Source organism: Opisthocomus hoazin, chromosome 26 (assembly GCF_030867145.1).
Source record: "Opisthocomus hoazin isolate bOpiHoa1 chromosome 26, bOpiHoa1.hap1, whole genome shotgun sequence".
Taxonomy (NCBI): domain Eukaryota; kingdom Metazoa; phylum Chordata; class Aves; order Opisthocomiformes; family Opisthocomidae; genus Opisthocomus; species Opisthocomus hoazin.
Window position 1 is genome coordinate 5,687,805 of NC_134439.1, and position 13,001 is coordinate 5,700,805.

The following is a 13,001-nucleotide window of genomic DNA, read 5'->3' on the forward strand; positions in this document are numbered from 1 at the left end:
TTTAAATTCTGAAACAGAAACCACGACCACGTGGTCAGTGGGCAAGGCTAGACTTTACAGGTAACTATGAAAGTTAGCTACTGGAATAAAAAAGGCTTATTTTTAAACTGACTTGCTCTTCTCCAGTAACATCTCCTATAAACATTTGCACCATATTTAGAGTAATAACCTGAAAATACCCACTTGCATTTGCGACAGAGGTACTTCTACTTGCACATTGTACCCCAGTTCTGGTCAAAAATTCTCTAGGGCAGAAAACATGCTTATTTATCTCAAGTGCTATGTCTGCTTATGTAGCTATAACAGCTATACAAACACACAAAGGTGCTTTTTTTTTCCCAGTCACTCTTAATCAAGCAGCACGTGGCATGACATATGCTAAGACTTTTTTTTTTTATTAAACAAACACTGTGGTTTGTACAACCTTTAGGTTTTGTATTAGCATCTGACATCACAATGTAATCTTTCAAAAAGTTCTCTCAATTTAGAGCTGCTCAGTAATAGGTAGCAAGACAATCTATATTCCTAATTCTGTCACCAAGACACACTATTAAGTACAAAATAATCAGCTGGCATTACTACAGTTTTATTTAAAACACTGTTTACTTGCCCATCGAGAACTTACCATATTTGACAAAGCTACTCTGTCTTTAGGAACCACCAAAGAAATATCAAATGTTGCCTTAATAGCAGGCTCATCCCAGCATGGGAAAGCTCTGCGAGCATCAGTAGCCTGAAGGAAATAAGAGCGTTAAACAAATACATCACAAGAGACTGTGGCAATAAAACACACACAAAAATTCACCATATTTTACAGGCAACAAGTTGGGTGAATAATGGTTAGTCATCGGTATGACTCCTCACTGACACTCCTGACCTCTGCATTAGAGCATTTTGTTCTTACTGTGATAACTTTTTTCATTCTTGGCTTAAAAAAAAAAAAAAAATTGCAGCTGAAAAGCACTCTGTGCTCTGATGGAATTCTACAGTCTGAGTAAAATTTAGCAGAGTCATGACAGGAGCAAAGCTCAGTCATGTGAAAGCACAGAGGGCACCCAGGCATCCACAGACCATACACACAAGACCACCTATTTATATTCTGTCAGTAGACTGCACCCAAGAAATGTTCTATTTGTATGAGGTATGTACTCCATGCTTTTATGTAACCAGGCAGATAACTATGAAATTCCAATATGGTATAAAATTCTGTCATTATGTCCAGGGTTTACATAATACTTGAGAGAGAATCTGGCTCACATTTTGGATGTCATTAAGATACTGAGATAAACACAGAATGTCCTATTAAAAAAATTCATGTACTTCATAAAGCAAAGTTATACACAGGTATTTTACCACATTTGAATAAACAGCAGTACTCAAACATTGCAGCAATTGTATAGGTATAACGCATCAAACATCAGCACGATCCTTGACTGGGGAATTTGCCAAATCCAGAATTTACTGACCTTGAAGCCTCAATGTAAAGGCTGCTTTTAGTATCACCCATCCACACTAAGAGCAAGAAGCAAATAAATATGGATTTTTTAAATTTACCCAGAAGACACAGCTAAAGCTAGGAAATTGTGTCTTTGCTTCTTTTAAGCATAAATCCTATATTAAGAATGACATTCCCCAAAAACAAAAATGTAGCCCATACCTCAAACTGAGTGACAGCAGCATAGCGCGTGTCTCCAGTAGGGGTGGTATATTTACTTCGGTAAAAACCCTTCATTTTATCATTCAGCTCCCCTACAAAGTCTATCTTTAGCATCCCTGTCCCTGTAACAGAAACAGATGGGGCATTGTTATTTGCATGCGCCAAACAGAACATTTCTTTGGTCTGCACCTTCAGGCCAGACTACTCAGCTGGCCCACCGCCCTTCTGAAATAAGACATCCCTTCAACTCTTCTCCACCCATCGCTTTTTGCCAGCCTCCCTCAAGCCCTTCACTCTCCTCACATAACATAAGCTCCAGCAGAGCAACGCAGGCAAAGACAGACTCACCCCAGCATTTTAGCACTTGATCAGCAAAGGCTGCTGCAGTATTCGTTCTCACCTTCTAAACAGTGCAATAACCAGGAGAGACCCACCTTCAGCCATTGGAGAAGTCTGATGCCACAATCCCTACCTTTGAGTAAAATTTGCAAAAATATAGGATGGCTAGTAAGTAATAATACCATCCTATGAAATCTACTACAAAAGCCAAGACAGAGCACTGGCGGCGTTCAAGCTGGTAAGTCAATTAGTCTCAGGATTTATTCTGCCCTCGACGTTTCAGTGCAAAAGGGGAAACCTGATCTCGATCAGAGAGGCAGCATGCCAATATCCCACAGAACGACACGCTAGAGTTTTATCACCCTAGAATCTTTCTATTTGCATTTATCAAGATGAAATAAAATGGCTTTATTCAAACAGAGGAGCTGAGTTTCAATTGGGAAACTCCTCAGAGCAAAAAAAAAAAAAAAAAAAGTAGCGGTTTCAAAAGAATTCGTACATTCACGCCTCGGAAAATACGGCAGTAGTTCAGATTAGCTCATGCTCGGTGAGAGGAAAACAGATCATCAGTATCTAACATCAACAGCTTCTGAGCCTAACTCCCAATGGCAGGTAAATAATTGGCGTCACCTCAGGTGTTGGAAGCATAGATCACCATTAGCAAAACAACATTTTCAACTCCAGAGGCTCACAGAGTGACTCGGAGTGGACAGACTCCCTGGGGAGCACTACATTCACAGTCAGAAACTTCAGGGAAGACAGAGCTGTCCTGCTCCAGCTTTTTCACGTGCAAACGTCTTAACCGTGGCTGAAACAAGCAGAAAGCATGAAAATAGCTCTTACCTTTCTGAAGAGTACTGGGAAAGGAGAGAGTAACCTTTTCATCCTCGTTTTGATAGTTGAACCCTGTGGCATGTACCTCTGAAACAGAAAAACAGACCACTTTGTTCGAAATAAGCCCCAGAGACGTTTTTGTAACTCATGAACGTTTAAAACTAACCGAACCAGCCGAACCCAACAACATGCTGTAGCTACTGAACAAATCAATGAAGATGTTGAACAATCCAGAATGATATGAATGTAGCAATCAAAGAAATGCCACCCACTGTCAGAGTTCCACGTTACATTATCTCACTTCAGACAAATAATTCTACCACATTTACACCAGACTATACAGCCACAGACTCCAAGCACCACCTCCGCCATACGTCCCCCGTCCATCAGAACGCTGCACTCGTGCATGGCAGGGAAGTCTTCTGCTGCGCCAGTAATGAAAGCCGTGCTGTGACATTGTAAACTTGCAGTAAGAACAGTATCCTGTACAGCACCAGGAATGCTGGTAACAGCTACTACAATCCCGACAAATGGAGAAATATTTCACAAAACTTCCCCTCGATATTAAATGCATACATCAGTGCAGCAGGATTCTTATCAATTACTCCAAACAGGATGCTTATGATTTATTTAACTAATTTATGGCTCTCACTTTGAAAAGCACACTAATATCCAGAGCAATGTGTTTTTGTTTGGTTTGAACCACAAAGAAAAACACAATGTTGATTTTATTTTAGAATTGCCTTCAGAACCAGGGACCTACCTTGGAGTTTACACACCATTCCGCAAGGGCATCCAAAATCAACCAGAATTAAGCAGTATGGCATTTACACAGCACTGGATCTCTTTGTAGATGCAAACATCTGAACGACGAGGCCAGGCTGGATAGGTGGGGAGGGAATCGGTACACAGGAACTGAACTCTCCTGCAGCGTAGAGTTAGCAGAGCCAAGAGAGAACACCCAGTGCTGCTGCTTGCTAGTTCACCAAGTCCCACTCGCTGATGATGCACACCGAGGCTCCTTCAACCAAAAGAATCTAAAATAGCTACATAGGAGCTCCCTCTACAAGTCCTGCTACCTATGTCACTCTATAGTCCACCACTGCAATAACCAGCTATCTTTGAGAAATGCAGATCTGCACCAGAACAGACGAGCAGTGCTTTCTACCACACATCAGCATCTCAGACTGCCAAACTTGGTGTGCCTGGACACACCGATACATCCTTCTATGCAGACATACTGATGTATAATTCTAGATTACATAAATACAATACACATTTGGCAGTTCAGTATAGTTTTGAAAGATATGGGAAGTGCACAGATAAGTTTAAAATAACAGCATTCCTAGTACAAGCTGCCTGTCCCATCCCACTTACTTCACTCAAATCGAAGTGAAAACACACCTAGCATACCGAAATGCTAAGCAAGGGTCTACCAATCCTTTCAGGCACTTTCAAAATAGACCCAGGAAGAATGATTCAGTAAATAGCTTCAGTTATCTACGGAAGTCGATATTAGTTTTAACTGGTCACAGAAAAAAGGACAAAAAAGAAAACTGGAAAGTGCTGTGATACATAGAGCTAAACATCCTAAAAGAAAAACGTACCACTATATCAACTTCTTCATTACACGGAATTCTGAATGCCAAAGCTTGTTTGAAACAACAATTCAACTTACAGAATGACCTGTTTTCCACGCTCATGTATCACTACAAGAATTCAGGTATTCTGTTTCAGAGGCAGCCTAAGCACACTCACAAGATGTTCAGCTAAGTTGTTCCATATGTGACAAAAATATCTGGAAACATGTTTTTATTTTCATAAAATTTCAAGTGCTATTTATTCTGGAATAGTATGATTTCAGCCTTAAGTCAGAGCTAATTCCAACCTCTGCTCACAGAGATCATGAATGCAGAAACTGCATGAATGCATTAGTCTTAACTACTGGTTTCACAGTGCTCTGCTCAGCATTTAATCAGAGTTAACCACCATGCTAGGGTACGTAATACATAAATGCTTACAATAAAACAATTCTAGCTGTAGAAAAAAAGTACAGTACAGAAACAAATTCAAGAAAAAAAACTCCTTATAGGATCAAGTAGAACATCATCCCACTACTGGGCTGTACTGAGGTGTTCCAAGATTTTTAAAACCAACTGTAAGAGGGATGAGATAGACCATTTAAACAGAACACACGCCAAGGATATCAAAATGCCAGCAAGCATTGGGCAATGAGCAAGAAAAAGTAAAGGTTTAGCTTTTCTTTCTATAATTCTGTGGAATACTGAGACAGACAGGGGACGTTATAAGAGAGCTGGAGAGAAGATATCCAGGGGAACAACGCTGATGTACAACACACTAGCCCGAAAGCGGGCTTCCCGGTGAGAGAGCGTGGAGCCGACTGCTGCCTGCTTTGCTTAGATCCAATGATTTTTGACCCCAGCTATCTTCAGAGTCCATCAGACAACAAATCTGTTGTTCTGCGATAGCATGTTAGTGACCTCGGTCAGAGGGACGGACGGGCCCAATACCTGTCAGAAATCAACGTTAGCCTGCCGGGAAGGAATCCCGCTGCCGGACAGCCTGCAGATGCTGAGCTGTCAGCCTGTGGTCAGAGGCTAAATGCAAACCTGAGAAACGGCTGATAAAGATCAGCAGAAGCATGCAGAAACGCTCTCCGCCCAGTGTATTTTAAAATGACCACAGCAAACCAAAAACATTTGTATCTTTTTACAACTTCTAATGGAAACAATCTGATACTGAAGACAAACAATACCATGACTTTAGGATCATAGTTCTAACCTCCTGAAACTGAGAAACAGAGAAGCACGCGTGCTATGCAGATCTTCTGCCAGAAGCTGACAATGAATATCAAGTTTCCCCCTCCTCCTCTCCCAAATGTGAAGTCCTCCTAAGCCTATTTGAATTTGTAGCTCCGCTACTTTATAACCTTTTTAACCTGCGCTAGCAAAGCCATAGGAAAGACTCAGGTAAACGTTACCAGTGCTAGGAGGTGAAGACCTTCACAGGGATTTTGGTTTGATTTTTTTTTCCCCTGCAACAGCCTGGGAAAGCATATTAACACACTGCAGAAAGCAACCTTGTTTCAAGGAGCTTCTCAACCTTAATTTTACAGTGTTAGATCCCAGTTACCCTAAGGTTAGAAACAATGTTCAAACAAGTCATAGTTTAAAGGGGCTGGAAGCAGCCATCTCAGCAGCACGCTGCGCACTCGCAGCGCACACTGACCACAACCTCCAGCACAGCAGGGAGACCGAGACCGTGGGCTGCCCCAGGACTGTCCCGCTTGCCGCGACAACCGGCCTCCGGCAGCACCTAGAAGCCACGGCAAGAGCACACCTGGGACACAAGGCAACGCTCAGTTACAGTTTCACAGGACTCATCGTGTACTCATTGAGGACTTGCTGTCTAGAAGAGTGTCTTTCCCTGCTCAACTCCAGCAATTTTTTGCAATTCTCCAAGCAGCTGCTTATAGATAAGTTTCCAAAACGGCAGAATATAAAATGAAAGCTTCAAAGTTACATTTTTTTTAAAACTATTCAGTGTCAATAATTTAATCCAGAGCAAAAGAACCATGGAGAAGCATCAACAATACTTTTTGTTAAAGTTTAAGGGAACCGCTTATAACAAAGATGTAATTGCAGTAAAAGGCTGTCTGAATTCCTAACAGTGTTGAATACAAAAGCTCCTGAAGAGAACAGCACAATTTTGGCAGCCTACTAACTTTGGAGAGTTTGGCACTGCAAGGTTGCAAGTTAATCACTAGCACATTAGTACACAGTCTGGACCAAGTCGCATGAGAAAGTAAAAAGGTGCTAGTGCTCCATGTCTTTGGAAAAAATGCATAAAAATCAGATCTAGCACCCCTCCCAAACTGAGAGCACTACATACCAAATTTTAGAATAGCATTTTAAATAAATTACAGTTCTTCTACAGAGTACTTCCTGCAATTGCACAGTAACCAGATGGATACGTCAATTAATGATCCCAATTTCTGTATTACATGCTTATAGATGTGGATGCTAGCCAAAGGTTTTAAGCAATGTCAAATGTGCATGTATTTCAAAGCAAAGACAAAGCCAAGAGATGGAATTTTTTCAAGTGGCCCTCATTCCACGGCACGGAGAAGTCAGAGGCAATTAAGGTATGGTGGCTTAATGAACTTGCATTCATTGACTGAGCTGCAGTGACTGTGTGCACTCTGCCTACTCTATCTGCAAATTAAACACGTTAGCTTAAAACATCTATGTGTTGACATAGCATACACTGTCCCCCTTCAGCATTAGCCACTGAACTATGCCGATGCAATTCCCGAGAATACTGATGCTTTCAAGCCTTTTCACACCTTTTCACGTGTTTCAAACCACTGGCTGTACAACCCTTTCAAGGAGTCAGAAGTATTCTTGCGTATCAGATATTCCCAAACTGTCCAAGTCAATGCAGCCCAGGCCTCCTTAAAAACCTACCACTAAAAATTCTGTCCCATCAAGTCCTCTCCAGAAGAAAGGATGAAAATGAGCTTTTCTACAACAAAAAGTTTTCACAACTGGCTCAAATCCAGCCTGCTACAGGCAGAGGCAGTAGTCTCATTTTTCCCACCTGGCCCCAGCTGTGTGCTCCCATTCCCTTCCTTCCACTGGCATTCACATACCATCGTCAAGATCAGGAAGATGATCTGTCTCCAGGCTGGTTTTCCCCCCCTTGTCGAGGCAGTTTTCAGCCTGGGCAGTTTCCTGGTCCACATGGCTGCTCAACAGCACAAACATGAACGCCAACAGAAGGAAAGGAGTGAGGACGAGCGTCACTGCCCCCTTCCACAGCAGCATGATTTCGAGTGCCTCATGATCTTCGTGAAAGGGCAGCGCTCCCAGGCCAAGGGAAAGCACTACTTATGGGTCACATCGCTTAGCTTCCCGTAAGAGCTAGTGATCTTCTCTTGTCATTTTTAAACATCAGCTTAGGCTCTGGTGTAACCACTATCTAGCACTACCATCCAAGCATGTCCCTATTATACTAGGAAGGGAAAGAGTAAAATAGCGAATTCTGGCCTTAAAACCTTTTAAAGGTTGAAGTACAAATCAAAGTTCACTTGATTATTTCTGCTGAACAAACGTCACTATGGTTGCTTGCAATTTTCTAGGTGAAATTGCCAACTACTACCCTCTAAGCATCTCTACATTTAAGCTGCTGCTTTAGATCCCCCAGCATCTGAAAAGCTTTCCAAGCTCAAGGCAATGTAATTCACTGATTACGACTTCATCACAATTTCACAGCTCCTTAAAAGAGAGATTCACAGGAAGCTCAAACTACTTTGCGTTCAGTAAGTGTGAAACTCAACACCCTAAAATTTAAGAATGCCTTTTCAGTTTTTCATTCAGCTGAGCAAAGTCAACCATTTGGACAGAGGTAATACAGCACGTGTGCACCTAAACACTAAGGCTGCACTAGAAACATTTGAATACAAATGCTAAAAAAAAAATAGCTTCTGGAAAAAAACAAAGCCAATTGCTCGTTATGATTAGTGGGAGGAGCCAGTCACAACTTCAGTAATGGAAAACTCCATTTTTTGTGTAGCTTTGTTCCATTACAGCATACCTGGCACAAACGGTGAATCCACAGCCTCCAGTTACAATCACTACATTAGTTTTACGACTAAACAGAGTATTTTTCTACTCCAAAGAACTGAGTAATCAATCTCTCCTGGTTTATTATTCACTACCACTCAACTGTGGATTATGCAGCAAAATTTTTTCGCTTTGACTTTAAAGGTGCAGAGATCCTCCCTCAGCTCCCTGTCAAATATTGGGCAATAATCTGCTTTCCCCGCAAATCTGCATTAAAATTCCAAAGACCAAGTTCTACCCTCTGCTGTATCCATCTTTAGAAGAGTGAACAGGAGGAGGAAAACACAGCACACAGTTCTAAGGTCTATGTCGTTGTACAAGCCACAGTCCAGCAGGCACTCAAGGCTCGCAAGAATTATTAGCAAAATAATAAACTAGTCTGCACAAAAGATGACTGATCACCTCCATAAGCAAGGGAAAGGCGTCTGTTGAACAAGGTTCTTTTTCACACATCTACTTTTCAGAACAGAACCACACTTGAAAGAAGATAAGTGACCGATTATCTTTTGTCTCATATTTAGAGACAAGCGTGAGACAAATTCTTCCCCACTGAGGTACAGAACTAAAAGAGGTAACAGCTCTTCACTAAAGCCTTTAAAGGGGAAAGCATCACTAACTTCTCACTCATTTTCAAACATTTTATACAGGCAAGTGGTACGAGGCTCACCGAAGTGACTAAATCCGTGTGTCGTCGCTGTTTCTGTTGGTTAACTGGACTACAGCTCGCACTCTGGTTTTGAGACCAGTTACACAATTACGATCCACAAGCTGCGCACAATAGCAGCATTAGGGAGACTGGCTTGATCTGTATCAACAGGTGCCAGCAAACAGCCTGCCAATTTCATGCAATTTTACTTCTAAAGCCATTACGCTGGTTGGCAGTTGACCAAAGCAAAAGATATGTTTTAACCCCATGAAGCCTGAGCATAATTATAGTAAACACATAACAAAGCTGCACCTCAAATATTTATGATACAACAGTTTGAGAGGTGAGTGCCTGTACTCTAGCCAGAGTGCTGTCCTCATATTCCTGTGTGTCCAGAGCACCACATTCAAGGCTATCTGAAAAATCAGAATGAAGGAATTTAAGTCACAGAAACTCACTGCCAGTGTACTTAGTTTTAAGTCTCCATTAAGCTCTACTATTAATACTTTGAAGTTATAAGGAGAGTGTATCGCTGTTAAAGAATAGAAAAACACACCCCTACAAGGGAAATCGGCTCCGAAAACAACAAAGATAATACATTAAAATAGACATCCTCTCTATTTTGTGTATTTTTCCTGATCTGACTGGAAAGAGACTTCATTCCTAGGTGCCTTTTCCATTTATTTTCATTTTCTCAATGACAACATAAAAAATTAATAGGTGGTTTGGGCCTACGGCACTGTGGTAGGTGGAACAGACTCCATACACACTCTGCTGCTACTACCACTCTTGTTATTTCCTCATTACTCACTATAAGAAATAGCTCCAGGAGTGCTTAGCAACCCACTGCATCCAATCAACTAAAGATCACTAACGGCAGCGTGTGAAAGGCACGCAGGAATGGAGCGCCAGGGCACAACCCGCGAGCCCGAATCAAGCACGTAGGAAACCGCGCTCTGTTCTTTCACTATCAAAACTCGGTGGCCAGATTCCAAACTCTTTGGTAAAACTCTTCTACGCTGCCGCCTCTCGCTGCGACTGCGCTTCCTGCAGTGAGCTCTACTTTTCCACTACACGCCCACCGAATGCTGCTTCCTCAGGACAGAGGTCCCCATCAAGCACCGCTCGGCTGCTCTTAACTGCACTTTAGAAGCCATCTGTTTTTTTTAATACTATATTAAAAATAAAAAAAAGTCAAACCAAATAAAATGCAAAGATTCATTGCAGAAATTCCACTTGCCACATACAAATCTATTAGCCATAGGATAATGTCACTGCAACAAGAACTGAAAACGTTCCTACCAAATCCAGTCTGGAAAATTAAGATTTCTTTTCTTCATTAGGTGTTCAGATACAGCCTTTCTCTCCAGCTCCCTTCAGCTGTCATATAAGCATGCTAGAGAAGTTTAACCCGAATCAAAAGAACACCTTTCTCCTATCCATTGTCAAGATCATTCCTCTAATTCAAAATCATGGTTTCAACCAAGTGTTTCATGACATCATTGTGGCATTTTCCTTACAGAAACGGAAGCTCCGCAGAGCCTTTTATGAAGGACTTCAAGTCGTACACAGCGGACCAAATAGCTACTGTGTTTGAAGTAGCAAAGGCTCCGCAAGAAAAGCAGAAAGGCTTTGCATCCTATTAGACCATCACTCTGTTTCAAGGAGCTTATTTTCCACACCCCAATCATTTCATGGTTCAACTGTTAAAACTTTTTTTTGTGCTAAATCTCCTCGAAATATCTTTGGGCAAGATGTCAACTGCTATAACCGTGTGTTACAACAGGTACCGCTTCTTTGATTTCTCCAGTAGCTTCCAGCCTTTCACCAAATCGAACCCCACCCATTGTCACCTCCACAGTCACCTTTTTCCACGTTGCCCTGCACTTGGAATATCCCACTAAATAACAATTAAGTGTCTTCTGTACTTTTTTTGTAAAAAAATCCTTCCCACTGAGTATTTCGCTGCTGCAGGCCATTATTGATGCATTCCTTATCTAAGCCCTTGTCACAGATTTTGTCAATACTGCAAAGTCGATAGGTACAGATCATGGTCTTACACAGTTATCTGGCATAAAGACACACAATAACGTAAAAACAGTCACATATCCTTTTGCCTACAATGCTCAGGCACGATGGAGTAGAATGTAGATTTCATGAAAGTTTGAGGTAATTTTTTTAAATAGAATGCAAATAGTAGTGATGAGAATAGAATAAAGATTAGATAATTAATTTTGTGCTTCTAGGGCTAGGCTAGCTTATCTAACTATTGCATAATTTTGCAAAGTTGTTAGCTGTTGGCAACAGCATCTCATGACAGAAATGAAACGGATTGACAAGTAAAAACTCCAGCAAAAAAGTAATCCTACCTTCGTCTCCTTCTGGCGCATAGGAAGCTGTAATGATGTCAATGTCAGCACAGTTCATCACAATTTGGTTGGTTGCCTGTTTCACCTGGAAGAGAAATTTTATGAGCATCAGGAAGAAATTGTGTTCCCTACCCCCTTGAGCTCCCTCCGGTAGGCGTTCCCACCTCCCTTTAATCTAAAAACCCCTCCACCATCAAGCCTTTAAAATAGAATTTAGTGCTTGAAATAAAATATAGCGATCACAAGTAGTAAGAAAGAGAAAGATATTCCACTGACTGCTCTCATTTGTTTCCAAACAAGCATGCTTGCATCATGTTCAAGCCATCTAGACCTACTTATCAACACTGTAAATTATTTAAGGGAATGGACTGCCTGTTAAAAATTGGTATGAAAGCTTGACAATAGGGCCCTTGTACATGCCTGGCAATCCGAGACCAATAAAAATAGATAGAGAGCCTGTCAGCTTCCTTTTAGACATGACCTACAGAGGACTATAGTACAAGCTTTTGAACACAAACTTAGACCTTTCAGAGATGATCAGAAATACAACCTACGGTACTGTGTTCTAAACTGTTGACACTGTAAGAACTTCTTAGGTTAAAAACATCTGCCAAGAAACTCGCCGTTACATTTTCCTGAAAACTTTCCTTCTGCCAGCTCTTGGCTACACACGCTTTGCTTTATTTAACAAGTGGCCAGCTCCCAGCACAGTAATAAACTGTCTTACTGTGCCAGCTTTCTATTTGGATGTAAGAGCGTGAATACAGAGGAATTCAAATTAAATATCAATTAATTACAAAGCGGTAAAATATTTGGGAATTAAACTAGGAATTATTTAGAAACTCGTGGCTGAAACCACTAGAATCATTACACTGGATCGAGCTGGTAACCCTGCTAGTCCGGGACACAATTCCTAGCAGTAGACAATGCCAGTTCTTTAAATGAAAGAGCAAGAAGTTCTGTAACTGCCAGCTAGAGTTTAACGTATGCATCAAGTAACTGCTTCTTACCCCAGGCAGTGAGTTCCTTAAAGCATAAGGACTTGTATCCCTTTTCCTGATTTTTCACTATTATAACCTTAAAATGCCCTATCAACACCTGTACCAGTCACTTTGGCCAGCCACACTGGAACACAGCAGAAACCAACTGGACCTCCTTCTGGTGGAAACTGGTTCCCATGAACCAAGAGCTCCTTTGCCCCTCTGGCAACATCAGTAAAGCACGCTGCATGTGCAAACCCGCTCACCATTCAAGCATCTGAGTGTAAACACATTTATTACAAGTAAAGTTGAAATAATGAGCTGAAGTGTCACAGTTGAAGCAAACACTTATCACTGCCATAAAGGAGCTGGTGTCTACGCAAGATGAGTAAACGGAAGCAGATATTCAGTCTTAAGCTGTTCTACCTAGGCTCGCTGAAGGAATGGTTCCTTAGTCACTGCGTACATAAAAAGCCAAATTCTAGTCCAGTCAGTGATGAGAGGCTTAAGAAATTTAAATGTATAACTTAA

The 13,001-nt window shown here is 41.4% G+C and overlaps 1 protein-coding gene across 1 annotated transcript in view; it reads right to left on the bottom strand.

The window, feature by feature from the left end:
* Positions 1-13,001, bottom strand: part of NPEPPS (aminopeptidase puromycin sensitive) — a 40,253-nt gene that overhangs the window by 18,705 nt on the left and 8,547 nt on the right. Inside the window, exons 2-5 of the mRNA XM_075443392.1 lie at positions 11,491-11,575; positions 2,840-2,917; positions 1,658-1,779; positions 626-733 (exon numbers count right to left, since the gene is read on the bottom strand). Coding sequence (XP_075299507.1) covers positions 626-733; positions 1,658-1,779; positions 2,840-2,917; positions 11,491-11,575 — 393 coding nt within the window. The remainder of the gene's footprint in view (positions 1-625; positions 734-1,657; positions 1,780-2,839; positions 2,918-11,490; positions 11,576-13,001) is intronic.